This window comes from Marmota flaviventris, chromosome 2 (assembly GCF_047511675.1).
Source record: "Marmota flaviventris isolate mMarFla1 chromosome 2, mMarFla1.hap1, whole genome shotgun sequence".
NCBI classification, from domain to species: Eukaryota; Metazoa; Chordata; class Mammalia; order Rodentia; family Sciuridae; genus Marmota; species Marmota flaviventris.
In genome coordinates, this window is record NC_092499.1 from 186,101,214 (window position 1) to 186,128,896 (window position 27,683).

At 40.9% G+C, this 27,683-nt stretch overlaps 1 protein-coding gene across 5 annotated transcripts in view; it reads right to left on the reverse strand.

Annotated features, from left to right (window-relative positions):
- The window catches only part of Chd6 (chromodomain helicase DNA binding protein 6), a 211,559-nt gene that overhangs the window by 5,170 nt on the left and 178,706 nt on the right, over positions 1 to 27,683 (reverse strand). For 4 of the 5 annotated variants that reach the window (XM_071608931.1, XM_071608932.1, XM_027945243.3 and 1 more), the window contains 9 exons: positions 19,157 to 19,217; positions 18,239 to 18,455; positions 16,369 to 16,577; positions 13,915 to 15,498; positions 10,793 to 10,944; positions 10,224 to 10,430; positions 8,742 to 9,194; positions 6,705 to 6,896; positions 5,657 to 5,776 (listed from right to left, as the gene is read on the reverse strand). In XM_071608931.1, the coding sequence (XP_071465032.1) occupies positions 5,657 to 5,776; positions 6,705 to 6,896; positions 8,742 to 9,194; positions 10,224 to 10,430; positions 10,793 to 10,944; positions 13,915 to 15,498; positions 16,369 to 16,577; positions 18,239 to 18,455; positions 19,157 to 19,217 (3,195 nt within the window). The remainder of the gene's footprint in view (positions 1 to 5,656; positions 5,777 to 6,704; positions 6,897 to 8,741; positions 9,195 to 10,223; positions 10,431 to 10,792; positions 10,945 to 13,914; positions 15,499 to 16,368; positions 16,578 to 18,238; positions 18,456 to 19,156; positions 19,218 to 27,683) is intronic. The other variant, XM_071608934.1, reaches the window with a different exon arrangement.

Below are 27,683 nucleotides of genomic sequence, written 5' to 3' on the forward strand. Positions count from 1 at the left end.
AGAAGTAGCCAAGGTTCCACCAGCCCACCACCTTCATGTCGCTGAATCAGGCAGGGACTTGGCTGTCCCCCTTAATAGAGCAGATAATTGGAGCAAGAAAGAAGGTGAAGGTCCCCTCCAGAGACACCAGGAGGGTCAGAAAAACCCTATTATTAGGGTCTGAAATCCTAGAAAACATGGAGAGAGAAGTCAGGAAAGATGAGGTAGTTAAGGGCTGAGACCAAAAATAGTTTACCGTCTTCCTAAGGACTGACTTAATGCACTTCAATTCATAGCTCAGCATTTCCCACTGATTTCACCGATTCTCTTCTTCCAAAACCTTCAACATGTAAAATTCTTGGAAAACTTAACAGAGGGTAAGCGAAATAAGTCAACTGTGGAAGGTTAAGGGTCATATGTTTTCTCTCATACTCGGAAGTTAGAGAGGAAAAGGGAAAAGCAAAGGTGGGAGTGGATCTCCTAAAAATCAAAGGGTGATCATTGGAGGAAAGGGACCAAGAGGTGGGAGGCAGGGAGGGAGGGAGAGGCAAGTGCTAGAGAGTGATATTGGGCAAACTGTATTGTTACACTGTGTGCATGTACAACTGTATAACAACAGATCCCATCAATATGTACAACTGTAATGCACCAATAAAAAATGTGTGGGAAAAAAACTGTTTTGCTTCAGGGCAGTTGAAGGGTTCGCTGGTGACACTGGTTTTGGGTCTCAGGGAGCTATGAGGACATGTGTGGTGAGCTCCAAAAGGAGCAACAGAGGAGATGTGTCCATTTCCCCAGCAGTGAGTGGTCACTGCAGGGAATCTGGCATGGAGTGGTGCTCAGGAAGGGGTGGTGGTAAGAGGAAGCGCATAAGGAGAAATGCCAGTTGCCACAAAAGAAGAATCTGCCATGTGTCAGGCACCCGTCCAAGGCTCCATAACATCCTCTCAATGAACCATCACATCAGCCCCTGGAGTCAGTCCTATTATTAAGGCTGCTTCTCAGAGGGCTTAGACTCATGTGTAAAGTATGTATATTTGAACATTTCCAAGTCCCTAGATATAGTTATTTTTGAAGTCCTACATCGGTCCTTCAATTTCCCAAAGAATATTCAGAAAAACCAGTTCACTGTAGACAAAAAGTTTTCTGATGGCAACTTTGAGGAGAAAGCTCTTCTCTTTTAGCCTTGGGCAGGGTGTAGTGGCACACACCTTTTTAATCCTAGCGACTTGGGAGGCTGAGGCAGGAGGATCATCATGTTTGAGACCAGTCTTAGTAACTTAGCAAGGCCCTAAGCAACTCAGTGAGACCTCATCTGAAAATAAAAATAAAAAGGGCTGCAGATGTAGGTCATTGATAAAGTATCCTTGGTTTTAATCCCCAGTATTAAAAAAAAAAAAAAAAAAAAAGAAAGATCCTTGCTATGGCAGAGCTGGAAGAAACTGCTCAGTCATGTTTGCTTTCCCTTGCCTTTCACAGAGGGGCAAGGGCTGATCTGGGCATAGCTGGTTAGGGACAGAGGAGGCCAGTGCCCACCATACTATGCCACATTCCTTATATTCCCAACATGACCAGCTACCTGCAATATCCTATGCTGATCGTCCTGGAGCAAGTGTCTGATTTGGCTCTGAGGTCAATCACTAGGGAGAAAGTCCTGGATGGTTCTTGTTTCTAAAGAGACAATGTTTCTAAGAGCCAGGAGTGGTAGTGCACACCTCTAATCCCAGTGACTCAGGAGGCTGGGGCAGGAGGATCATAAATTCAAAGCCAGCCTCAGCAATCTAGGGAGGCCCTAAGCAACTCTAGGAAGACCCTGTCTCAAAATAAAAAAAAGGCTGGGGATGTGGCTCAGTGGTCAAGTATCCCTGGGTTCAATTCCCCAGTACCAAAATAAAATAAAAACAAACAAAAAAGGAGAGGCAGTAAGATCTGTTGGATGGGGCCAGGTTAAAAGGATGATTTCCTATCAGTCTTGCACTCACCAATGCAAACCACCTCGTTCTGAGCCAGCCACTCTGTCTACATCACAGAATCCTGGGCCTTGCTGGCACATGACCTCTGCCTAGGGCCCTGGTCAGAGTAAGCACAACTCCAGCTCCAGGCTTCTCTAAGGCTCTTCAGTGTGGCCCACCAACAACTAAGAGCTGGGGAATGTCTTTTCCCTTCTCCCTCACACTTGTTCCCATTATAAGTCTGCTCTTAACTCTCCACTGGGAAGGACATGATTAATCTCAGAAATCTTTTTGTTAGGAAGGAAATTAAGCCCAGGGCTTGAGGAATAATTCTTCTACCTATTTTCAAACAATCTCTTCTAAATAAGATCTTTAACATGACAGGGCATCTAGGATGATTCAACTCATTTAAGACCAGCCTATGCCCTGCAGAACCTTTGGCTTGCCAGGTTCTTTCTGCCCTTTAGTGTACGGAACATTCCTTATGAAACATCCTTTCCCTTCTCAGAAATGAGAGCTTGCTATGAAGCCATGGACTGGTCTTCGTTTCCCTTTAGGCTTGGAGAGCAGCAGCAGAAGGCTCAGAGTTAGAGGGGAATTCTTCAGCTATAGCACAGCAAGAGGAATGCTGGCAGAGGAAGGTGATGCTCACCACTTCCGGTGGAGGGAGAGTCACTCCAGCCACCCAGCTGCTGCTCACCCCTAGGTAGGTGCTCCTCCTAGCAACTTGGCGACCACACACAGTGGCCAAATTTGGCTTTGGCAGTTCCCCCTATGCATAATTATACCCTGGGTACAAACCTCCTTCCTCTTCCTGGAAGAAGGCAGAGAGAGCAAAGAGAAAGAAAGTATAGTATTCAAGCTACAATGAAGGCAAAGCTGCTGCTTTCCTAGGTGATAGCATAAACTTTCCAGCCTCCAAACGTCCTCTTCAAACATCTGGCAGCATCTATTCCAACTCTAAGATTTTTGGGTGAAGTAAGACAAGAGTGGCGACCAAAGCTTCCTGGCTCTTCCCAGGAAGGTGGGTAAGTTCATCCAACAAACACTAAGTAAGGCCTACAACAAATGTGATGTGTGGTTCTTCCTTTAAAAATTCTAAAAACAAACCAAACCAGACCAGAACAGAAGGTGGCTCTAAAACACATTTTTTCGAATAAGTGAAAAAAATCTGAGTACAGATATCAGATCTTATTAATATTCATGTTTGATAATGGCAATAATTATATAGGAAAATGTTCTTAGGAGATACATGCCAAAGTATTTAGGAGCAATGTCATATCTGCAATTTACTGCCATATGTCTCAGAAAAAAACAAACTATTTATACATAAAATATATACACATACACAACTGACATAAAAACTGCATTAACTATGAGTGTATATACACACAGTTAATGAGCATCCACTAGGTACTGGGCACTGGCCTTCCATGCAGCTTGTGTTATGCCAAGTCTGTGGACCTCATCCAGCCACACAGCAGGAAAGGGTATATGAGTTCAAGGGAAGGAAGGCATTCCTTATAGGATTTTAATGTACTTCTAGAAAAAGAAACAGGGTTTCTGTTATGGCCTCACCATTTGTTTCCTCCCCAAATTCATATGTTGAAATCCTGTCCTCAAAGGTGAGGGCAGGTGAGGGCTCTGGGGTAGATCACAGGGGACAAGCCTATGTTCATGGGTTTAGTGCCCTTCTAAGAAACCTTACAAGAGTGCTCCATGTAAGAACATAGCAAGAAGATGTCTACCTGTGAGAACTGGGCCCTCTTCAGACACTAATCTGCAGCCATCTTGACTTTAGACTTCCTAGCCTTCAGAACTTTGAGAAATTTCTGTTGTTTATAAGCCTTTTGTTACAGTAGCCTGAACAGACTGAGTTTTAATGGGAAAAAGGGGTGTAACCTGCCCTGGACAGCTTGGATACCAGAAGGAGCTGTGGGAGACACATGACCCACCTGGAGCCAAGAGGAGCATGTGGCCCTGACTCTGCTGGGAAGGCTGAGCAGAACTGAGACCAGGTGGACAAGTGCTTCCCATTCCTGTCTTATTGCAGAGAAATGGCCTCTAAGGTAAGGAATGTGCTTGCTTAGCAAAGAAGGGAAAAGCATCTCTGGAAATAGGCTGGCTTGCAAGAAGAGTTTAGAAATGGGTTTCCCGAGCTAGGCGTGGTGGTGCACTCCTGTAATCCAGTGACTCAGGAGGCTGAGGCAGATGGATCAAAAGTTCAGAGTCAGTCTCGGCAACTTCACAAGGCCCTAAGCAATTCAAAGAGACCCTGTCTCAAAATAAAAAATAAAAAGGGCTGGGGATGTGGCTCAGTGGTTAAATTCCCCTGGGTTCAATCCCTGGTCCACAAAACAAAACGAATAAAAAGAAATGGGCTTCCTGGGAAGGGTGCCTACAGAGAGGGATGAACACTAATTTCCAGGGAACATGAAGTAAACCACTAGACATGCAGATAGTAATGAGGAAGCCAAAAGGGAAACCACATTGCTTTTATGACATGTGTGTAAACTAAAAGCTCAGGGACCACAACAAGGCAAGGACTAGAGGTCTTCACCTGATGACTTCACTGAGACACTTGCTGTGTGCTAAAACACAAAGGGAAGGGTGAGGAAAGACAGATAGGAAAGAACAGAAGTTGGATCAGTTTGTATAGCACAGTAGCCTAAGAAAAGGCTGATAAAGACTTTAAGAATAAAGAGAGGGCAAAGGGTGGCTTTTACAATGTATTAAATTTGGGGGACTGAGCCCAGGTCTTCCTCCCAGTGTCTGTGGTAGAGTATGCAAATGAATGAGAACAGTTGTCTGTGGAGCTGCTGGGAGAGTGACAAAATGAGTGACAAGTTCTTTGGAACATTAAATAACAACTCCTTCTGTACAAGGAGGAAATGATTAGGATGGGTGGTCTTTTGCAACTAAAATAAGAAATCGCACTCAGGAATTCTACCAAGAAGGGAACCATCCTCAGGGAAGCTGCAGCTGGCAGAGTGCTGGAGAGAGTGTTCAGGAGAGTCTGAGTTCAAGGAACAACACATGTGCCCCTGGGGATTGAAGCTCCTGTTTGGGCAGGAAGTACTTTGAGGAGGTTAAAAGCTCAATGATGTGCAACTTGTCCATGCTCAACATGTTTTCGACTGAAATGTTACCACTGCCCCCTAGAGGTTATGATTTTTCTATTCCAAATTTGTACTCGTCTGTAAACTAATTAACTTTGATTCCACATACTCTAAGTATTCTGTAGATGTCCTTGAAGTCCCTTCCAGTCTCATGACTCTGTAATAGGAAAGGGCAGGGCTTGGAACCAGTTGTTTTTCACTGCCAGTGGGGATGCACTAGGAGGAAATATCTTAAATGGTAATCAAAAATGTAGATAAAAAATTTAAAATTTCTGAAAAGAGACTGCTGTAGACGGGTTAAAGTTTCTTTTCTCTCCTAACACTACAAATAGGAAAAAAAAAAAAAAGTTGTTTTGGGAATGATTCAACAGTTGTTTAAGTGGTAAAGGTTAAAAGCAAATGACCATGGGGAGAGTCACACTGCTATTCAAAAATGCCCTGGGCACCTCTTAGCATTGTTCATCAACTCTCTGTGCTGGCCTCTTGTCCTCTGGAAAAATATCGCCCAGCTATCCACTTCCAGCTGGGGCTTTGTCTCAAGTATACAAAGCAGGGATTAACCAGGACATTCTCCTTACCCCCTGAAACCAATGACCCTCTTCCTACCCTCAGTCCTGGCTCCTTAGGGACAGCAGGAACCCTTTCTTCTCCACTCAGAGAGCTGATGTCTAATTTTCCAGGTTCTTTACAGCGTGGCCTCCTCTGCTTTGGTTTGTCCGAAAAATTCTAGGAGGCAAATGAGACCAATATTAAAAAACACTGTGCAACAGTGAGGGTAGTGCTTTTCAGTTGGTTTTGGTATTTTCCCATTGATGGCCCTCTGCTTAGGACCCCACCACAGCCCTCACTGAGGCTTTCTCTCCTTGAAGGACCAGCAATCCTGCAGCAAGCTGAAAGCAGGCTGTGTGGGCCCTGGGCCCTCTAGAGTACAGCACCTGAGCTGACCACTAGCTTCCCAAGGCACTGCTGAATCCCTAACCTTGGGATATGTCCCTGTCCACGGTACTTGCCTGCTGCCTTTGTCTACCTTTGGAGATTGTACACCTGTGGTTTTTTTTTTTTCCTGTGTGCTCTCTACCTATTTGTTTTATTAGTCTTCTAGATGTACCAGGAAAAAGACAGTAGTGGGGTAGATGAGCAAGTAAGAAAAGAGAAATCGAGACAAATTATCAGTGCTCAGGAGTCTTCCTAAAGATTCCTTATCAGGACTTGGAGTACAAGCAGCAAAATGACCAAAGAAAGCTCCCAAAGCAGCAAATGACCAAAGAAAGCTCCCAAAGCAGCAAATGTAAACTAAGAATAGACACCCTCCACACACCCAATATAAGTTGCATTAATTTGGAAAATTTTCATTAAGTGGCAGAATTTATACAACCTAAAGACTTATCTGTAAGCTTATGTTATTATGTGGCTGTTTTGGGGGCATGGGAGGCTGAACTTTGGCAAGTTCTGTCCTGTTAAGATTTTGCATGTGGACTTCTTGGCATAGTATTCTGACATGGGCCTTAATTTCTTTACTAGAGGATTTTGCCAGAATTTATACATAAAAACAGAAAACAAACTTTTTTCTCCTTAATAGCACATGTTTGTCAAAATTGGCCTCAAGTCATCAGGAAGTTAACAGCAGTCTTAGGTAGCACCAGCAAACACTTACTGCCCCAAAGCCAGGCATGTCTAAAGAGTAGTCAGCCTGCTGCCGCAGCCAGTCAAGCAGACTCTTGCTGGGAACAGCTTTCTCAGCCTGGCTGTTGGTGGTTGCTGCAGGCTCGGGGGCAGAGGTAACAGGTCCGGGGCCTTCAGAGTGTGTGGTGCTTAGGGTGGCCTGCCCTGGGTCTTCATGGACTTCCTGAAGGAAAAAAATGAGCATGTGTAGTTAATTTTGACAAATGAAAATTAATTCCTAAAATTTAAACACACAAGGTGTTCTTCAAACCTCACTGTCTATTTCTACTACCTACTTTCATGGCTGGGTGCTTGCATTAGAATCCCACACACACTCCTGACCACTGCTCTCACACATGATGGGTACTCTTTCCACCTGAATTTCCTTCTTCCCGTCTGATTATTTGGCAAACTTTAAGTCCATCCTGATAGCTCTGATTTGTCTACTTCTTTGTCACCTCCATTTACTGTCCCAGGCAATATTGGCTGTTCCAACTCCTGACTTTCTCAGCACTTTGTTTACGGCTCTCTACCTCACAGAAAACGCCACACTGAAATTTGCTCACATATATCCCCCCTATAGTTTGAATGTCTGTCTTATTCATTTCTGTATTACCAATGCCTATAATAGGGATCTACTAAAAAATATAGTATCAGTGCTAAATAGGGGGCTGCATTAATAAATTTAAAAAATACTCTGAGGCCAAGGAAAAAAATGTTAAAAATTCTTTTTTTATTAGTCATTCCACCAGAATTCTGAGTATTACAGAGAAATCATGGCTTTGTACTTGTAAAAAAGGTAACCTCTTGCCAGGCAAGGTGGTGTATGCCTGTAATCCTTGCTACTCAGGAGGGTGAGGCAGGAGGATTTCAAGTTTGAGGATAGCTTCATCAACTCAGAGAGACCCTGTCTCAAAATAAAAAATAAAAAGATCTGGGAATGTAGTTCAGTGGCAGAGAACCCCTGGGTTTGATCTCCAGTATTGCAAACAAAACAAAACAAAATGTAACAAATGTAACCTCTTAAAATTAGCTTGCAGGACTAGGCAGGGGAAAAAGGGCTTGCCACTTCAGCTTTCCAAAATTACATAGAAAGTCTAAGGGGAAGACATACCCTAAATAATTTAGCCTAGAAGTAAAGCTCTCAGGATCTAAAATACAAGGCCCCTCGTTTGGTTTCCTGTTCTGCCATTTTGTAGCTGGATAATTTTGGGCAAATTATTTAATGCTTTTAAGTTTTAGGTTCTTTATCTATAAAACATCTATCTCCATAGTATTGTTAAAGATCAAACAGGACCATGAAAAACCCTGACACAGTGCCTAGCCCATAGTAGGTACTCAATAAGTACTGGCCATTGTTTTCTCTTTTAAAATTAGACAACTTGAAATATGATTCTAATGTGTTTACATGAAATGTGTTTTAGGGTTCAAAATCCAATATTAAGCATTAAGTGAAGTCTAAAGGAGATTTCTCTTGGCCAGTACACAGTTTCTGACTTCTCGTTGCTTACAATGATCTTCTTTGAGTTTAGAATATTAGTGTGATCTTAGTGAATCCTCTCACAGCAAACCCTCTAGGTAGTTTTACAGAGGAGCAAAGCGAGGCTCAGCAGTGTGCCTGATGTCACCTGATGTCAAGCCAGGCCTAACATTCAGCCAGTTTTGACTCCTGTTCCTGCTCTACAGGAGGAGGCCCTCACTACACTGAGGAAATGCTGAAAGGTCAACCCTGCTGTCTTGCTTTGCTCTCTCAACTGTCAGAGGCTCTTCTGAAACAGTGGAGGATCTGGGTTTCTTCTATTTGAAGTAACAAGACTTCCTGGCTCAGTTTCCCAGGCCACACATAGATGAAGAGTCATTAATGGATTAGCATCTATTTCTACAAAAGGTAGACTACATCTTATAACAAGAGCGATTAAGTAGGACAACTGAAAGAGGGATGAGAGATCCATAAACCAAAATACTTGGTTTCTGAGGAAGGGTTTGTTTCCTTGTTCAGAAAGGTCAATGTTTTACTAAATTGACCTACCAAGATTCCTGCCTGAAGTGTTTGCTCCTTCAAAAAGATTAGGTCCATCCCTCCTTCTGCATGTTTCCGTCTCCCTCTCCGCCTCCTTGTGGCAGCATCGTCTCTTCTGAGGCTTCCGTTGATGATCTGTCCAGTCACTGGGTGAATCAGGCCAGCTTGTAGAATTCCAGACAAGTCCATACCAAGGGCTCCTTGAAGTGAACCGATAGCTCCAATCTTAGGGGTGCTGGCACTCACTGGAAAAGGGGATGTGGCTCCTGGGGACCCCTCTGATGAGCAGGAGAGATCTATAGCTGACTCCCCATGCCAGCCATTGAGGATGATGGAGGGGTGCCCGTGGGTTGCAGAGAACTGGTCTAGGCTCCGAGCCTTAGCATCCCTGTCCACCTCAAACTCATAGGGACGTCTGTGCTTTTGTTCATCTTTTGTGAATACTGGAGCTAAGAAGCTCTCCTGTGAACACACACATGGCAAAAGAGGTTTGAATGTCACTTTTGTGGCTGAACATCAGCTCCTCTTCCCGATCTGATTTTTAGGCTTATTTCCAGACAGCTTCTTTAAGTTCTCTGAACTCAAGACTCCTCATAAAGCACCTGGATTGCTTATTAAAATGCAGATTCTATTTCAATGGGCCAGGGGTAGAGCCTGAGAGTCTGCATTCTGAAAAGGTTTCCAGAGGCTGCCACCACTGCTGGTCCCTGCACTATACTTAACAGCCACAAGATTATAACAGAGGGATTCTCAGTCTCAGCTCAACATCAGAATTATTTGGGAAGTTAAAAAAAACTCAAAAAACAAAACAACAACAACAAAAAACCAAACAACTCCACCCTAATATCCAGATCATATTTTAGACCAATGAAATCAGAATCAGTAGCTTTCAAAGTCCACAGCAAATTCCAATGGGCAATGGAGAGTGAGAACCAGTGTATTCACAACCTCCCTCAAATAGAACCCATCACCTTCCACAGAAGTGTGCAGTCCTGCCTTGATTTCCTAATTTCTATCGGTTCCTATTGCTCTCAGAATTGTCCAAGGGTTGAACACACCCATCTCTTCATGCTTCCTTCTCTTTACATGTTTACAAGTTATCAAATCACCCTTGCCACGTTTGTTCCTTTCTTTGTACCCATTCTGCCTCTAACCTACAATTCAGAACTACTGTATCAGTTCCCCACCAAGGCCCCCACCTGAGGCACTCCTCTTTCCTACCAGCACACCCCCTTGCTAACCTGCAGACACCAGTCAAGCTGCAAAACCCTGCTTTCAGTACATATTCCTCTGCTCCAAAACTTTTAACAGCTCTCCACAGCTCATGGGTTAAAGTCCAAATACCTCAATTAACAATTCCTCAGTTTCTAATGGCTCTGACAAAAACTCACCATCCATTCAGTAAACATTTGTTGAATGAAAGACTGAATTGAAAATGGAATGGGGCCACCATTCTTTGTTTTGTGGTCCGTGTTCTCCTTATGGCCTCACCTTCTGGATCTGGGCTGCCAATGCTGCACCATTGCTGAAACTGTGTTCTGCCACCTCTGCCTCTGAGAGGCTATTTCGAGAACCAGCACTGCTAGTTAAGACAGGGGTGGGCAGTGTGCCGGAGGGCTCATACTGCTGGCTGGAGGGCCACTTCCCCTTTAACACCACATGGCAGATGTTATCCAGGCGGTTAATTATCACACGATCCTGGGATAAAAAGATAACAGCTTTGAGAAATAAGCACAAAGTCTCTTGAGATCAGGGGTTAGGTTTTCTTACCAGAAGGAGCTGATTAGAAAAGAACACTCAAATGTACTCATACTTTATAAGCCTTAAGTTTCATAGTCCAGACAATCAAGATTAAATAGTACTATAAACATGAGGATAATTTGGCACTTTTTAGTCAAGGGCATATATCTTCAGTGTTTAAATGTTATATAATTAATACTTTTTAAAAGATACTGAACATTTACCTTGCGTTCATTTCATGGAAATACTTTAAAAAATTTGAAATACAGGAATCAAAGCTGAGAATGCTTTGAGTGGAGAATGCAAGCTCTGATAGATACCTTTGGCCACTCTGAGAAGGAATAAAGAGTTTTTTCCTGCAGTAGCTGAGCAATGGTAGGAGCTCGGGTCTCCTGAGGGTCTTCCCCAAGGTCCCCTGTGATGCCTGATGCCGAGCTCTTGCTTTCTTCTTCAGAGTATTTCCCTGGGTAGTCTGGACAAGGAGATTAAAAAAAAAAAAACACCTAATTAGGGGCTTGGGAGATAATAGTGATCTAAGTGATTAGGTGATCCATATTTGTCTTTTCATTTCTTTTCTTTTTTTTTTTCTTTTGTGGTGCTGGGGATTGAACCCAGGGCCTTGTGCATGAGAGGCAAACACTTTACCAACTGAGTTATATCCCCAGCCCTTGTCTTTTCATTTTTTAAATCAGCTTATTCTGTGGTAACTTATTATTTCTTGATATACATACTTTTACTTGTAGATAGACGCAAAACCTTTGTTTTATTTATTTATTTTTATGTGGTGCTGAGGATCGAACCCAGTGCCTTATGTGTCCTAGGTAAGTACTCTACCACCGAGCTACAACCCCATACTTGTGCTAACTTATCTTAAGCTGAATATTAATTACCACATCTTCTATTTCCAAGAGAACCAAGTTAGTGAAACCATAAAGGCAAATCCTGCTTCAGGACCAGTGCATGCTGCATACAACAGTGTACCTACATGGACAATGAAAGAAGAGAGAAGGGAAATTTCTCTGTATTCATGAGTAACAGGAGATGAATGGCTGCATTTCTCATTGGTATCATGGACAAGAGAAAAAACATTTGAAGGGACAGTCTATGAAGTATAAAATGTAACACAGCAAGGGGGTGATATTAATGAGGAATGATGAAGAATTATGACACAACACAAGTAAAGGAGACCAGATCCATGTCAAAAACAATGTAAAGAAATCTGAAACATTTCAATTACTTCATTGATGCAGGGGGACAGTGGGGGGGGGGGGGGATGCAGCTCCTTCCTTTCAAGCTTAAGTAATGATGAAAGTTAATTATCAATATGAAATGGGTTTTCAAAGATCCACTTACCAATAATGACAGGGAAGAACAGATAGCAGTGAAATGCCCAGGGCTGAAAAGCTGTGGTCCTTTTTTCTTGGTGAAATGACAAGGAATGTCTGTCTACCTTTAAAAGTGTGGTGACTTCACTTCTGGCTGCAAGTCTCCTAGGGAACTGCAGAGAACTTTACTATCAACAGCCTTGCTAGTGGACTTCAGAGTAAGCAAGCCATACTAGTGAGGACCCTCAGGGTTCTTAAGAGTCTCATAGGAAAGCAGTAAAAATAAAGCAATGACTGAAATTACAAACTGTGATAAGTTCTATAAAGTGAAGGAAATAAGGTACTATGACAGAGACTAAGAGGGAAGTATCTCCCTAAGTAGACTGGTTGAGAGAGAAAACCCAGAGAGGTGAGGAGGCAGTGAAGGAAGGTTATTTTGAACATGCCAAGGAACAAAAAAGACAATGGAGGCTGGGGGGGATAAAAATCATCTAAATTGTCCTGAGTCCCACAAGTCTTGAGAGAAAAATTGAATTTTATTATGTACTTGATGGAAGCACCATTGAGGTTTTAAGCAGAGGAGCCACGAAAACTGGGGGCTGGCCCTGTCAGGTACACCAGTAGAGTTACTGCTTCTTTAGGAATGCTGATTTCTAATCTACAGAGCAGGGCTAAACTTTCTGCACCATGTATCCCACACCTCCCGTGTGTGGAAGATCCCATCCAAGGTCTGCAAAAGTACTTTCAGCAGCACTGGTGCAGGAGACCCCCACCCATACATGTGCGCGATGCTTATCCAGTATCACAACGTGTATGAGGTTCGTGGTTCTTCTCCCTGACTTAGGTGACACCAAAGAAGAAGGGAAAGAGGAACTTTTCTTGTCTAAATCACATTTGCCCTGTGCTCATTTGATGGTCTGGGTTTCCAAACACTGATTATTTGGTGATTTTTTTCCATAGTAGGGTTCAAAAAGTAATGTGGATTTTATAACTGGATACCTGGAGGCCTAGGGCAAGGAAAAAGCCTGGGGTATGGTCCTTACTAGCTTCTGGCTTGGTGGGGCCATGAAGCCATCAGGCTGTTTTCAGTTCAGTTCAGTCCTCAACCTAACTAGCTTGTGACTTTTGATTTGGCTTCTCTCCTAAGACAGATGTGGACCACAGTGACCAAAACCAAAGAGAGGAGTTTAAAAACAAAAAGAAGCTAGGTAACTCAAAGAAGATTAACCACTCTACTCTCTTCCCTTCTTTAATATAAAACCACTGTCCCAGGAAACAGAAGCTGTGCCTGTCTCACTCCCTGAGTGCCACAACCAGCACCAGGCAGACATCATCAGGGTTGGTTTTTATAATAGTAAGAACAAATGAACACTTTCTCTTTGTTCATCCTAATATGCCCTCTTGGATCTGATGAAATAAAAACAGCAAATAAGAATCATTTGCTGCTGTTGCTCCTTGGGATCCCTACCATTATATGTTTATATTCATGTAAAGCATAAGGAATCTCAGTCACATATATTTTTTTCTTAACATTTTGAAATTCCTTCTCACTTGAACCTTCATCTAAGATTTCTCTATTTAAAAAGGTCAAACTTATTTGTTTGGTTACTTTATTTATTTTTATTTTGCTGTTACAAAAAGAACCTCAAGAAAAATGCACTGATATTACACTGAGTTCTGACAATGACATGAATAAATGCTACTTTCCATGCTCACTTCAGTAAAGGTGAACATTATTTGTATTTTTGAAGTTCTTGCAAATTAACGGCTCTTATATTAGCTGCAGTCTCTGAGGTCCCAAAGCTGTTCTTCTTTAACCAACCTGAAGCACCTGATCTAGTGTAAGAACCAACCACTTCTCCTTAGCACTGGACTTTGCATCTATTGCATAAAAGCACACAAGCCCCTGCCCAGATCACATGGCTGCTATTATGATCTACCATCAACCTCAGTTTTCTGGGATGATCACAGTTGCTACTCTGTTTCAGACCAAGACCTATGACCTTTGGTTTCAAGCACATGGTGTTGTAAAACATTTAGTGGCCCTATCATGAAGCCCCTTCCTGTCATGTAAGGACTGGTTTATCCAAAATACTACAAAATTTTACATACTATACCTTGACTATGGCAGGTCCCATCTTGATCATAATCATCTTTATTCTCAAAATCCATGTCTTCGGACTTGGGCTCACTCCCTTCGGGAGTACATGTGGAGAAACTTTTTTTCCCCTCTGCACTTTCTTTCCAAGGTTCTTTTAAAAGCTCATGTTTCACTTTAAACAGCTCTGATGGAAGAGCAGTGGGCTCACCTTCCACTGCAGTATTACTGGCTTTGCTTCTGTACAGGTCTGGGTTGTAAGCCTTGGGTTTCTCCACTTCAAATTCATCACTCCCAAGGCCATGTGCCCACCTCTCCATGTGTTTGCAGTGGCACTGACAGGCTACTGGAGCAAAGGACCTTTGTGGTCCAGGAGTCTGGCTTACTATCTCCAGGCTTCCTTTCTTGGCTTCTTCCAGAGGGAAGCCTCGGATCTTTTCCCTTGGGATATTTGCAGCAGGCTCAGTGAGATGTAAAACCTCTGACCTTTCTCTTGTGTCTGTTGCCACTACTAAGGTTTCTTCCTCATTTTCCTCTTCTTCTTCATCTTCATCACTCTGGTTCTGATTCAGAATCAATTTACTTTCTAAACTTTTGTTTTCTAATAAATCAATTAATTGTTGATCAGATGAGAGGTTTCTTTTGGAGTCACAGACAGTAAGACTGCACATATCTACAAGCCCACTTCCATTTCCTGCATCTAAGACAGGGGAAGCTAAGCATTTGGCTTCTAGCTGCCCCATGCTTTCAGGTCTCTGCCCTGTTTCACTGCAGCAGGGATCCCCTTCCTTTGAAATCGATATCAACAAATGTTTTCCACTTTTAATGTTCATTTGAGCTACTCCTTCTTCTAAGCTACTCATAAGAGAGGAACCTGAAGTTATTGCTGTCTCATGGCCACCAGGCTGGCAGCTCCCATCTCTGCTTGCCGAGATGGCAATGGCATCTTTTCTAGAGTCCATATTGGTATTTGGGCTCTCCTGAAAAGAGCCTGCCTCTCGGCTGAACACCTTCTTACCATACATCATATTATCCAAGGACTCAGGCAGCAGACTTTCATCATGGTTGATGGAAATGACATCTTGAACTTTAGAAATAAAGTTTTCACAAGTCATGTCAGGTAAGTTGCCCCCAGGCAGAACAAGATGACCATCTCTGTTTTCTATTTTCACCAGATTCTCGGGTTCACTTTCAAGTGACTCTGAAGTCCTACTCATTTGAGTATAGGTAAGAGATTCATATAGTTTAGAGTTGGCCTGGTAAAGGCAACAGAGACTTCCTGGTGGCTGGGTATCAGTTCTTTTATGCTGGGCATAGTTTCTATAGGCATCCAGGAAGGACAGCTGGGGGTCATTCATGATGTAATAGTCAGTGCGGTTGAGCCCATGTTTGGCAGTGCCGATGAGCAGGTCTCGATCATGTTTCCCACACTCCCACCAGACTGGGAGGTATAGGCTGGGCCTGCAGAGCTGAAGGCGCTCGTGCAGCTGAGGACACCTGAGCACCTGCTCACGGATCTTCCGTAACAGTTCAATGCGGTACAGAGTCCTTGCAGCCCGTTCCTCTGTGATTGGTTCAACATAGATGGTGGCATCAGGGGGACCTGAAGAGAAAGGGAAATGCAGAGCCTATTACTTAAAGGTGATTTTAGATACTCCCTTCCCGCTGAGCCTCTGCATCTTTAGGAAACTAAAAAGGTATGGACAAGGACAGATCTTGAAGGTGAAAGAAAACATCAGTCTGTACATAATAGTTGCCATTTAATTGACATACGCCATCTACCCTCTACATTAGGTACTTCTTCCGTGTTATCTAGTTCTCACAAAAATCCTATGATATGTCAGTATCCTTCCTGTTTAAGGATGATGAAATAAGCTACATTGTTCAAGGCGGCAGAACCAGAATTCAAATCCAGATCTTGGAGTATGACTCCAAGTTCTTTCCAAAATATCCAGCTCCTTGGTCTTAATGAAAACACTTTAACCATGCCACATGTTGGGCAAAGGCAGGATGTCTGTGCACACTGTCAACAGCTGGGAATCCATGCTGGATAGGCTCAATAATGACAGCCACTTATTTTCTATAAGTCAATACATAAGAAAACGTTTAAAGTTATTAAGATTTAATTAAAAGAAGTTCTAAAGTTCAGAGTAGGATAAATCTTAATGTTACTTAAAAAAAAAAACACCCATTCTTTAGTAAAAGTAGTTAACGGTAGTCTCTCAATATTTCTGTGAGGTTTTAATCTGAGTTTTAACTTTCATCAGTTACTTCATTTGAGGAGAGGTAAACTATTTTACTGGGGGGGTGGATCCAATTAAAAATTCATGAATTTCTAAGAACTTACTTATCTTTACTTCTTCAGGGAGACTACACTTGCATAGTTACATCTAAAGTAACCCTGCAGTTTGAACACACCAGCATGTTCTTTCCCCACCTCATCTGAAAACATTATGACAAAAAGTTTTCTCACCACCATCTTTCCACGTGGGCAGACGACAGACATTTCGGCACATGGCCACAAAACTATAAAAATAGTGTTCCAAGTTCTCATCTGACTTCTTGTCCAAACGGGAAATGATGCGGAACTGGGTCCAATCGAAGGTTTTCTTTTCTTGATCATAAACCACTCCAAAGGAAGATACTGTTCTGTAGAAATCTGCTTGTTCTCTTCTAGTCCACCTTGAGATTTAATCAGAGGGGAAAAAAAATTGAACTGTTTTTCCCCCCTCCAAAAAGGCCAAACTACTTATTGAGCACATACTATAAAAGCCTATGAAATCAAGAAAGCAGGTGGACTGGTTTGTCCATTTTTATTTAAGTTAAATTGGGGTTGAGAAGTTTATAACAACAGATCACCAAAGAAGGAACCACTTTTAAATCTTCAGCTCTTCCTTCTGGTATTTACCTATTTCAAAGTCATGTGTGTAGACTTTGCTATCTTAAGTCCTTAATTTTAGGAATTAATCTAATTAACTTCCACTTAAATATTAAATATTTAATATTTAATATTAAAATATTAAATGTTAAATATATACAACATTAATATATTATATTAATATTAATATATAATATTAAAAATATATATAACATTAAAAATATTATATAGGCTTAAATATCTTGTCTTCTCTTCTCCCCATGACCACATAGAATCAGAGAATTCTGTAGGGATCCTCCAAGACCATTAAGTTTGACCTCTCCATCTTACAATTGACAACTAGGGTGGAGAAGGGAAGTGCTACCTCAGTGCAGCCCCACTCCCCACAGCTCTCCTGGTGTATAGGTAGATTGCCCATGTCAATCATCTCTGGGGTACAAGGATCCTCAATTAACAGAATGACGCTACTGGCTTAGGGACTAGGGTAATGACATGCTACTACTTCTTCATGAGGAGGGCATGGTGCTTTCCACCGTAGCTAGGAACAGGATGGGGAGTGTGGTGCCAGTAGAAGAGTGAGGAACAGGGATGAAGTGTTCTGATTCTTCTCTCTGCAGCTATGGCAGGTGGGAGAAATATTTTGCCTGAATTAACAAGTTTCATAAAGTCAGGAGTACAGAAAAATAAGTGGATTTGCTGTGGTGCCCTTTACTTCACTGGATGCTTCATCAAGGGGACAGAGATGTAAAGACTCAAAGAACTGTAGTTTAGCCTATTCTGACCTTGTCTACTGTAGTCTTTTTTTGGTGTGTGTGTGTGGTACTGGGGATTGAATGCAGGGGTCCTCTACTACAGTCCTTTTTAGCTTATTTTAAGACAGGGTCTGGATAAGTTTCCCAGGCTGGCTTTGCACTTGGGATCCTCCTGTCTCAGCCTCCCAAGTTGCTGGGATTACAAGGTATGTGCCACCATGCCTGGTGTTACTGATACAGCTTTTTCTTTCTTTCTTTTTTTTTTTAAGCTTAATTTTCAGATGAATAAGTAATTACCAGCAATTTATTCTTTCCTGTTGGGCTTGCATTTTATGGTACTTATTGCTCTCTAAGGCTTGATAAAGACTTATATTAGACAGCTTCAATACACACTTTTCCCTTGGTTGCCAGAACTACTACAGGATTTGAAATGATTTGATTAAACTACATCCCTAGAGACTGCGGTCTAACTCAGGGGAAGAGTGGCAAGCTGGAAAGTCACAAAAATCTGGGAAGTGTTAAAAAAGGTGTCCCAGATCTCCTCAGACTCCTCAAAAACCATGATAACACCATTAATGTTAAGGTTTTTTAAAATGAATTTTGATGTCAGAAGAGAACACAAAAACACTTGCCCTCCAGCTATTAGATTTACCTTCTGTCACCCTTACCCAGTGAACAGTTCTGTATGCCCTCTTGCCCTTACTTTTCTTTACCTCTTCTGGGCTTCCTTGTTGATGAGGTCCATTTCTGAGGTTCTCCTGAACATTTCCTCCTGAACCCAGTATCCTTGGTTACCTGGTCCCAGGATTTCAGGTCGGCAGAGCTCCTTGCGGTTGCAGCGCTGGTACACAGTGACCAGACGCCGGAGACGAGCTGTGAGAGCAGATGGAACTGGCCAGGGCGATTTGTCTGGGTCGGAGCCATCCTGGGCTTCAAACATCAGTGAGGATATTAGTATTTATAAACAGAGCTAAAACAAGTGTGACTGTTTTGTTTAAATAAAAATAAAAATAAAGCTGACTCAGGAACTTAATTAAAGTAACTGCTATTTTAACAATCAGCCCAGGAGCTAGGCAGAGGGGGAAGGACTGCAATTTTACTTTAGAAACAGCCTTAGGTTGTGGCTGGTATTCTCTCTCAAATACACATGTCCCTTTCTGTGGGGGCAGAATTTGAGGACCTTGAACTACAGCATAGGAATGAGTCAACTCTGTCCCCTTCTCCATATAGAACTATTGGCTTCTGTGTAGTTGGTCCTTCCAACTGCCAAAGCCTCTAGTCAGTATAAATTCAGAAAACATTAAAACCAAAAAACAAACAAACAAAAACTACAAAACTACAAAAACCAAACCTCTATCCTTAAAAAAAAAAAAAAAATCAATGAAATAATAATTTATTTTTTCCTCAGACTCCATTGTAATTTAAGACATCATTCATTTTAATTTTGTATTTCAATGCTATGTAAAGGAAGCCAGAGCCACATGTGACTCCAGTTAAGTTTAAAAAAGCTCAACTTATGTGATTTTTAAAGAGTCTTCTTAAAAATTAGTGTTTTTATTACATGTAAACTTCAGGATAACTATCAAACTGGGACCTTACTTTTCTTTGCCTTTAGAAGGACACAGTCTCACCTGCCCGGCTGTCATCCTTCTTTTCACCAAATATGGCATCACCTCCATCACTGGAACTTTCCTAGGGATAAACGAAGCCATTCCATCAGCAAAACTGAAGATCAGAAGAAACTGCCTCAGAGAGGCCCTATATAACAGGAATAAGCATGCACAAGAGACATCCTTCCTGTGAACATCTTAAAGACCAAGATGTACCTGATCAACACAGCTTACTTATGCACAGTTTAAAAAAAGTCAGCAAGCAGTTTATTTGAAATAAGTTTTTTCTTCCCCTTGGAATGATTCTTATCATAGAGATAAACTGGCACGCTCTCCATGGGAATTACATTTTACAAGCATTATTTTAGCTGTGAATTTAAATATTTGCTTTATCTTCATCACTTAAAATTCAATACTGTCATTTCACAGATGATATGCCTGCATTTTTTTTTTTTTGCTGTGAAAAAGTGTCATGCTCATGTTCATTATGGTTAGCTCACTTCACAGCAACAGACACTATTTTCATAAAACATGACTGCTCCAGACATGAGACCTGATGGCGCAAGCCCTAGGAATTTAAAATTAAAATCACAATTTGAAACTCCAAGTGAATCTGGAGTAAGATCACAGGCACAGAGCTTGTCCAAGTTGGTGCATTTGTCAAGTGGGTGCTAATCGGTTCCTTCCTGGGCCCTGTCTTGGTTTTAGGCATGGAACTTGAAAAACTCCTTACATATGGTACATGTGGGAGCTTGGGGATGGGAAGTAAAAACATACTATTTTTTTTTTTTTTTAACTGAACTCTATTTGTAACACTGAAAATGTTTTCTGACTACTATTTTTTGACTGAATGATGACACAGAATGACTTCAGGAGTCAAGACTCTGCTGTATAACAGCACAGGGTCAGAGAGAACGAGAGTAACAAACTGTAGTCTTTATTCATTTTGTGTGGTCCTCAAGTTAAGAATGGTTCTTACATTTTTAAGAGGGTACAAAAAGTGAAGAGTATGTGGCAGAGATAATATGTGGCTCTCTAGCCCAAGAAATTTAGTACTTGGTCTTTTAGTGAAAGGGTCTGATGCCCCTGGAATGTGAGACCAGTACTTTAATACAGTAGGAATGAACAGATTATGTACAACTGTCAGTAGTTAAAATTCAAAACACTCACTCTGTTGGGAACCCTGATATCATGGAAGGGCCCAAGAAAGAAAACTCTGAAAAGATAAAAAAGGACAGGAGTCCATCCCCCCCCCCCTTTTTTTCTTCTTTCTTATGGTATTGAGAACTGAACCTAGGGCATTTTACTTCTGAGCTATAACCCTAGCCCTTTTTTATTTTGAGACATGTTCTCAGCTAAATTACTGAGGTTGGCCTTGAACTTGCCATTCTCCTTGCTATCTCAGCCTCCTGAGAATGGCAATAGCTACTGATACTAATAAAAACTGTTAAGCATTGTGCAAAAAACCTTAATACAACTTAGTTTCATTTAGTTATCTGAACTGTCTCATGAGGTAGGAACAATATTTTCCGATGCAGAAAACAAGCTCTAGAAAAGTTCAGTAATTTGCCTAAAGGTAATATAGCTAACAAGTGGCAGAGCCAGGATTTAAACTTAGGCAGTCTGATATTGAGAGTCAACACTTCAATTCTCCAAATTATCTAAAAAAGGGCAACAAGAGAGGAAAATGTGTTCTGAAGAGTCAAAACAGAACCAGGAAGCACGAGTAAACTCCCTTCCCTAGGCCAGAATTATCTCCGGCCATCTACAGTCAAATAAAGAAAAGAAATCTCAGGATGATCTACTGTACCATTTTGAAGGGGCACTTAAATGTGCTCTGCCATCCTGTTCCACTATTTAGGCAGTTAAACAACAACAACAACAAAACCCCAAACCAAAACCAAAACTAACTTGCTATGCCTTATAAATCTTCCTGTCAGAACACTTTTGGATATGCTAAGTATTTGTGAAAATTCTTTCAATGCTGAAATTTACAAATATAGATACTTCCAACTGAGAATGTTTTATAGCCTACAAAACAGGGGCAGTGGGCCTGAGAACAAGCATGCTCCTTATCATACCATAGTAGTGGCTGATGTGGGCATCATTTATACCCCAAACCCATGGGTGGAGGCTCCCAGCCTGTGTGAGGTAGTTACACAGGGCATGCAAGTTTCCCTTCCAGTCAATCCACAGTTTCTTTCAGTGCACAGTAGTAGACATGTATAACCTTAGGCAAAACTCTCAAGTAGAGAAGGCTTCTGGTATTAGCAAGTGTCTTTTTCTGTATCCCATCCTCTCTCTTAAGAAATGACAGAATGAAGAAGACTAAGTTTATCAGTAGCTCAAGTGAAAAATGTCAGAATTTTAGTTAAAATGAATATGTGAAAAGCTAAAGCAGCAACAGTCCTGGATGACAGGAAGCCAACAGGCTCTTGGCATATAGAAGGCCCTTGTATCTCAACTGCATGTTTACATTTAGAACCTCAATTTCTGCTTACATGACTCACTCAGGAAGAAATGTTCATCTCAGAAGTATGAGCCAATTGTTTCAGAGTGAGGGGCCCCAGAAAGTGCCAACAACAAAGGACACTGATTGGTTATGACACGCAATTTCTCCATCCTGGGAACACATGTGGTTTGGAATCCAGCAGCCCACTGCTCCCTGGCCTTGGGCAAGTTGTTTTGATCTCTCTCAAGCTCATTTTTTTCTTTTGCAAAATGGAGACAACAGTGTTACCTTCTAGGGTGATTATATGGCACAAATGAGTACAAATATGACAAGAATTTAACCAAATGCTGGTACAAAGCAAATGCTCATCAAATGGTAGTTGGGACTGAGGAAATACTGAGAAACAGTCCAGCTACTAGATCATCACTTAATAGTTCTCTTTTAACTTGAATATACGCTCTAAGGAAGGCTTCATAATATAGTAACACTGCAGCAATCTGCAAAGGCCTACTGAGCATAGGTAAGTGGTCAGATCCTGTACTCAGTACTTTATATGCATTTTTTCATTTCTTTATTATAATAATTCATTTTAGACAGGAGGAAGTTGTGGGAATGAGGAGGTTGATAATGTCATTCCAGATTGCACTATTAGTGGTGAACATGGAATTCCAACCCACAAGATCTGACTTCAGAGAGTGAATTCTTGGCCACGGTACAGTACTGCTGTGGTGGATGGAAAAACTCTACAAAGACTTCACATGCATTGTCTGTAACTAAAGTAACTTAATTCTTACTTCCCTACTGGGGCATGGGGCTCCATTTCCTTATCTGAAATCAGGAGGTCTAGTGCCCTTGCTTGTGACTGCCTCTGAGGCTTGCAAGCATCCCCTTTTCAATCTTGGCCTGGCTGAGGCAGTGGCAGTGCGGACCAGGTGGGACCTGTAGGCACAGGGAATCTTCTATGCTTTCATAAAACCCCAGAGCCAATGCAATAGGTAGTATTTGCTTATTTGTGAAAATCCTTTCAATGCTGAAATTTACAAGTATAGATACTTCCAACTGAGAAACATTTATAGCCTACAAAACAGGGGCAGTGGGCCTGAGAACAAGCACGTTCCTTATCACACCATAGATACTTCCAATTGAGAAATGTTTATAGCCTACAAAACGGGGGCAGTGGGCCTGAGAATAAGCATGCTCCTTATCACACCACAGTAGTGGCCAACTGTCTTCTTATAGTTGGCTAATAAGTGTCAGGAACTTTGCTTGGTTCTGGGACTATGACAGCAGAAAAAATAGAATCCTTACCTTCTGGAGCCCAGTGGTTATGAAACAAAGACAATAAATAGTGTTCCTACAGTATTTTAAGTGCTCTTAAACACGGTGGGAAAACAAGAAAAGCCACCACCTTTGCCAGACCCAAACCAGGTAAGGGAAAGACATCTATGAGGCACCCTGTAAGCTAGATACTGAAGGATGCATAGGGTTTTTGCCAGGAGAACATGAGTTCTCTGTGTATAGGCATCAAGATGTACAAAGGCAGAGTTAAAAAGATCCCACTAAGATTTTCATTTTCCAGGAAAATCAACCATGCTACTTGTATATAAACTTTGTACTGAAAGTAGATACATATAAAATGTCATAAATACAAAATCCAAGGATTTTATTATGGAGAAACAGCATGATTTAGAAAAAAATGTGAACAGGGAAGACACTGTTCTTGTGTCTTCTGACTGCACAGTATTTTTTGCAGCTGACTATAAAACTATTTGAGTTCCCTACATTAGGGATAAGAATAAGGCCTAATTGAAAGAGAAGTATGCTTTGGTGAGTGTGAAAGTATTTCACATACAAAATTTACTATTTGAGTTCAGAGAACTTGCAACCTCTTAACTCACGAGAAAAGACTATTTGTTTGGTTCCTAAATTTTTCTTACAATGAAACATGACCATTTTGGACATAAAATTTCCTTGCAAGTTTTTTTTTTTTTTTTTCCTGATATCTCATCGGGCATGACTTCATTTTTCTATCTACAGGCCTTCTGTTCTGGACAGTACCTGAGACCCAGCACAGCCACCTGTGGTAGGAACTGCAGCACAGCAAGGACAAGTCATGCTTATTACAATATAATTATATTAATTGCAGTTGTGCCATTACTTATTGCTACATATCTGAACAGAGATGCTACTCTCCTTATATACTTATAAGTTTGATAAAGATTTTCACTACAGTTCTGGGCTCCAGACCATCCCAAACCCAAATAAATACAAGACTAACTGGTTCACTGATTCTAGCCAAACCTGTAATCTTGCAGCTAGTAACTGCTTACTGATCAAAAGTGCTACTGGCATTAAAATAGAGAAAGGGCAAGAAAAGGAGTAGACCAGATAACTCAGAAGTCCCTCCCAAGCCTAAAAACACTCCATTTTTCTAAATGTCACATTTTAAAAGAATAAATACAGTGCACTCCAGAAGAGACCACAAAATAGCAAGGGATCTGGAGAGGATATGAAGAAATACAGAGGAACTGGGGATATTCCGTCTGAAGAGATTTAGAGATTAACAACAGTAGCTGATCTCGAGAATGTAAAATCCTATGGAACCAAATGGGAGGCAGACTCCTGGTTTGGTATAAGGCAGTGTCATTCACCAATGCAATGGGCTAGCTTAGAAGGTAGCATGTTCCTCTTTTATTCCTGCATGGACTTAGAATGATCCCGACAGTGATGCTGTACAGGAAATGGCACACAATGCTAAGACCCCGCCCATCCTAATGAATGGTACCTCTCTACGCCCCGGTCTGTTTAACTGACCCATTTGAGAGGCCCTTTACACATTACTTTGGGCTTCTTTAACCATGTACTGGGGAGAAAACAACTAACCAGGATCTGCAATGCATACTGGTATAGGGCAAGAAGGTGGAGTAGCAGACCTGGTTCAGACATAGGCCATTCCTCTACATGTGCTGTTTAGCACATACACTAGAAATCAAGTTAAACCTATTTATGATCTGTCCACCTTAAAATCCAGAAGCCACTTCCAACTCCAACTGCTTTTGCTCAGGTTTTAAGGATCTGAGAAGTAAAAGAAATAATATGTGCACTGAGAGGTTGGATTTTAACTGTCAAGACCAGAACCCAACTTCCTTCAGGTCTAGAGTCTAAGGCTTCATGCTGATTCATTTCAATCCACTGTTTCTCAAGGAAACATGTCCTTGGAAAACAATTATTTTCCACTTTGGGAAAGTGGTATCATTGTTACTGTTCTTTTATTTATTTATTTATTTTGTGTTGCTGGGGTTTGAACCCAGGAACTCAAACATGACAGGCAATTGCTCTATTACTGAATCATATCCTTAGCCCCTCATTGTTATTATTATAGGAATCAAAACTGATAGAAGTCAAAGTAAATACTATATATTCTGCAAGCTAGAATAAAGAGAATAGAATAGAAAGAAGTGATAATTCTGGGGTAGTGATCAGAAATGAGGGCTTTGGCAATGAAGCCACTTGGGGACAGTGCTATACTAACCTTTGGAATCCAGAATCCATGGAATTATAACAGAATCATTTATTCTACTGCTCAAAGCCAGAGATTTGGTCAAATGATGCTGGGGCACAGATGATGTTTCAAACTGCTTATGCAAAGTTCCAGAAATTCATTTCAAAAATGCAACGAAGACTTCTCTGGGATATGCACATTTCCCTATTCCTAACTCTAACTACAACTAAAAGCCCTGGACATTATACATAAAATAAATAAAAGTGAGTGCTAGTGGGAAAGAAATGAGTCTCTTGCAACAGAGACTATGAAACAGATAGTTGATAATAGCTGTATATGCTGGGTGGGTTTGAAATATTTAAGTTTAGAAACAAGTTAATGGGATGGTAAACAGCCTTTTTAAAAAAATCATATCTACCAAAACCCAGAAAAAGATATACTTCTCCATAATACTGTTAATTGTAAAACAATTCAAAGACTTTTTTTTCTTGATTTTTAATTTTTTTTTTTTAGTTGTAGGTGGACACTATGACTTTATTTTTATTTATTTATTTTTATGTGGTGCCGAGGATTGAACCCAGTTTCTCACCTGTGCTAGGTGAGCACTCCACCACTTAGCCACAACCCCAGCTTCTGTTTTCTTGGTTTTATAACATGCAGATTGCTTAATCACTGTTAATTTCTCAATGTGCTCTATAAAGAAACTCAAATTTTTAACTAAAAACAAATAAAAGAAAACTCTGAAAGGTGAAGAAAAGAAGGCAAGGCAAACCAGGAACCTCCGGACCTAGGGAACAACATGGATGAGTTCTCTGGGTTTTTTTTCCTTTTGTCTCATCTATCTTAGATTTGGAGGTAGACTAGCTATGTGGAAATGCCAGAGGCTCCAACAAAAGCCTGTTTCCTCTAGCAAAGGATCAGGAAAAGTTAGGACAAAAACTGCATTACTCCAGCCCAATAACAGAAAAAACTGGCTCACCCCACTTAGCCAGCAAAGGCTGAATGGGGAATCTACATGTCTACCTTCTCTAGGTGCCAACAGGGCTTCCAATTTTCCTGTAGGGGTGGTGCTAGGAAAAGAAAGCTAAGCAGAGAGCCAGGACCTCTGCCCCTGATAGGTAATAATGAGCCCTGTGTCCTTCCATGGTACCAGCAAAGACTAATGTGGGGACTCAAATTTAATTCCTGTTTAACAGGTGTTAAAGGGAATGAACCTGGAATCTGAAGGCCTACCCTCACATCACAGAAACAAAGTGGCCCTCCAAACCTTGTTCCTGTGCCAGAGAGTTGTCAAAGAAGCCCATTAAAATACAAGGTTCAGGGGCTGGGGTTGCAGCTCAGGTAGAGAGCTTGACTAGCATGGCAAGGCCCTGGGTTCAGTCCTCAGCACCACATAAAAATAATAAATAAAATCAAGGTATTGTGTCCAACTACAGCTAAAAAATAAATATTAAAAAAAATTACAAGGTTCAAATAAGTTCTAGAGTTCACAAAATAATACCCTCAAATGTCCAGGTTTCAATGAAGAAGATCACATCAATATCAGAAAGATCTCAAATTGGAGGAAAAAATGAGAGTCAATAGATCCCAACACAGAGATAATAGATTCTTAACTATCCGAATGAAGAATTTAAAAACCCTCAATAAATAATTCTGAACATACTTCTTGCTAAGCAAGTGCAAAGAAACAAAAATCAAAACCAAAGGGAAATTTTAGATTTGAAAAATACAATAAATGGAAGAAAAAAGACTCAGACATACATTAAAAAAAAGGCTCAACAGAAGAATGCAAGGGAATAAAATAATAATCAGTAATTTAAAAAAAATTTTTTAGTTGTAGATGGACACACAATATTTTTGTTTATTAATTTATTTTTTATGTGGTGCTGAGGCTTGAACCCAGTGCCTCACACCTGCAAGGCAAGTGCTCTACCACTGAGCCACATCTCCAGCCCTATAATCAGTAAATTTTTAGAAAAATACAAAGTACTCAATGTGTACAATAGAAAGATAAAGAGATCTAAACAAACAAAAAAACCCTCTATAGCTAATATTATACTTAACAATGTAAGACAAATGCCTTCCTTTTAATATCAGGAAGGAGGAAAAGATGTCTATTTCAACACTCTAACCCAACACATGATTACAAATTTTAGCCAGTGCAGCAAGGCAAGAAAAGGTAATATAAAGATCAGAAAGGAAGAAAAACTGTCCCTATTTTCAAATGACATGGTGTTGACAAGGAAAATCCCAAGAAATCTAAGGAAAAAAGTTCCTAGAACTGATAAGCAAGTCCAGCAAAGTTGCAGGATGCAAAATAAACATACAATATCAATTGCATTTCAGTATAGTGACATGTGGATACTATAGTTAAAAACACAATGGTATTTACACTTGTTCCACAGAAAATGAAATACTTGGATGTAATCTAAAACATGTACTGGATTTGCATGTTGAAAACTATAAAATGTTAATGAAAGGAAAAAAAACGAACCTTGAGCTAATATTCTTCACTTATGTGAAAATTGACTTAAAACAGATCATAGACTAAAGTGTACAACTTTAAAACTTTTAGAAAAAAAAATCGAAGAAAA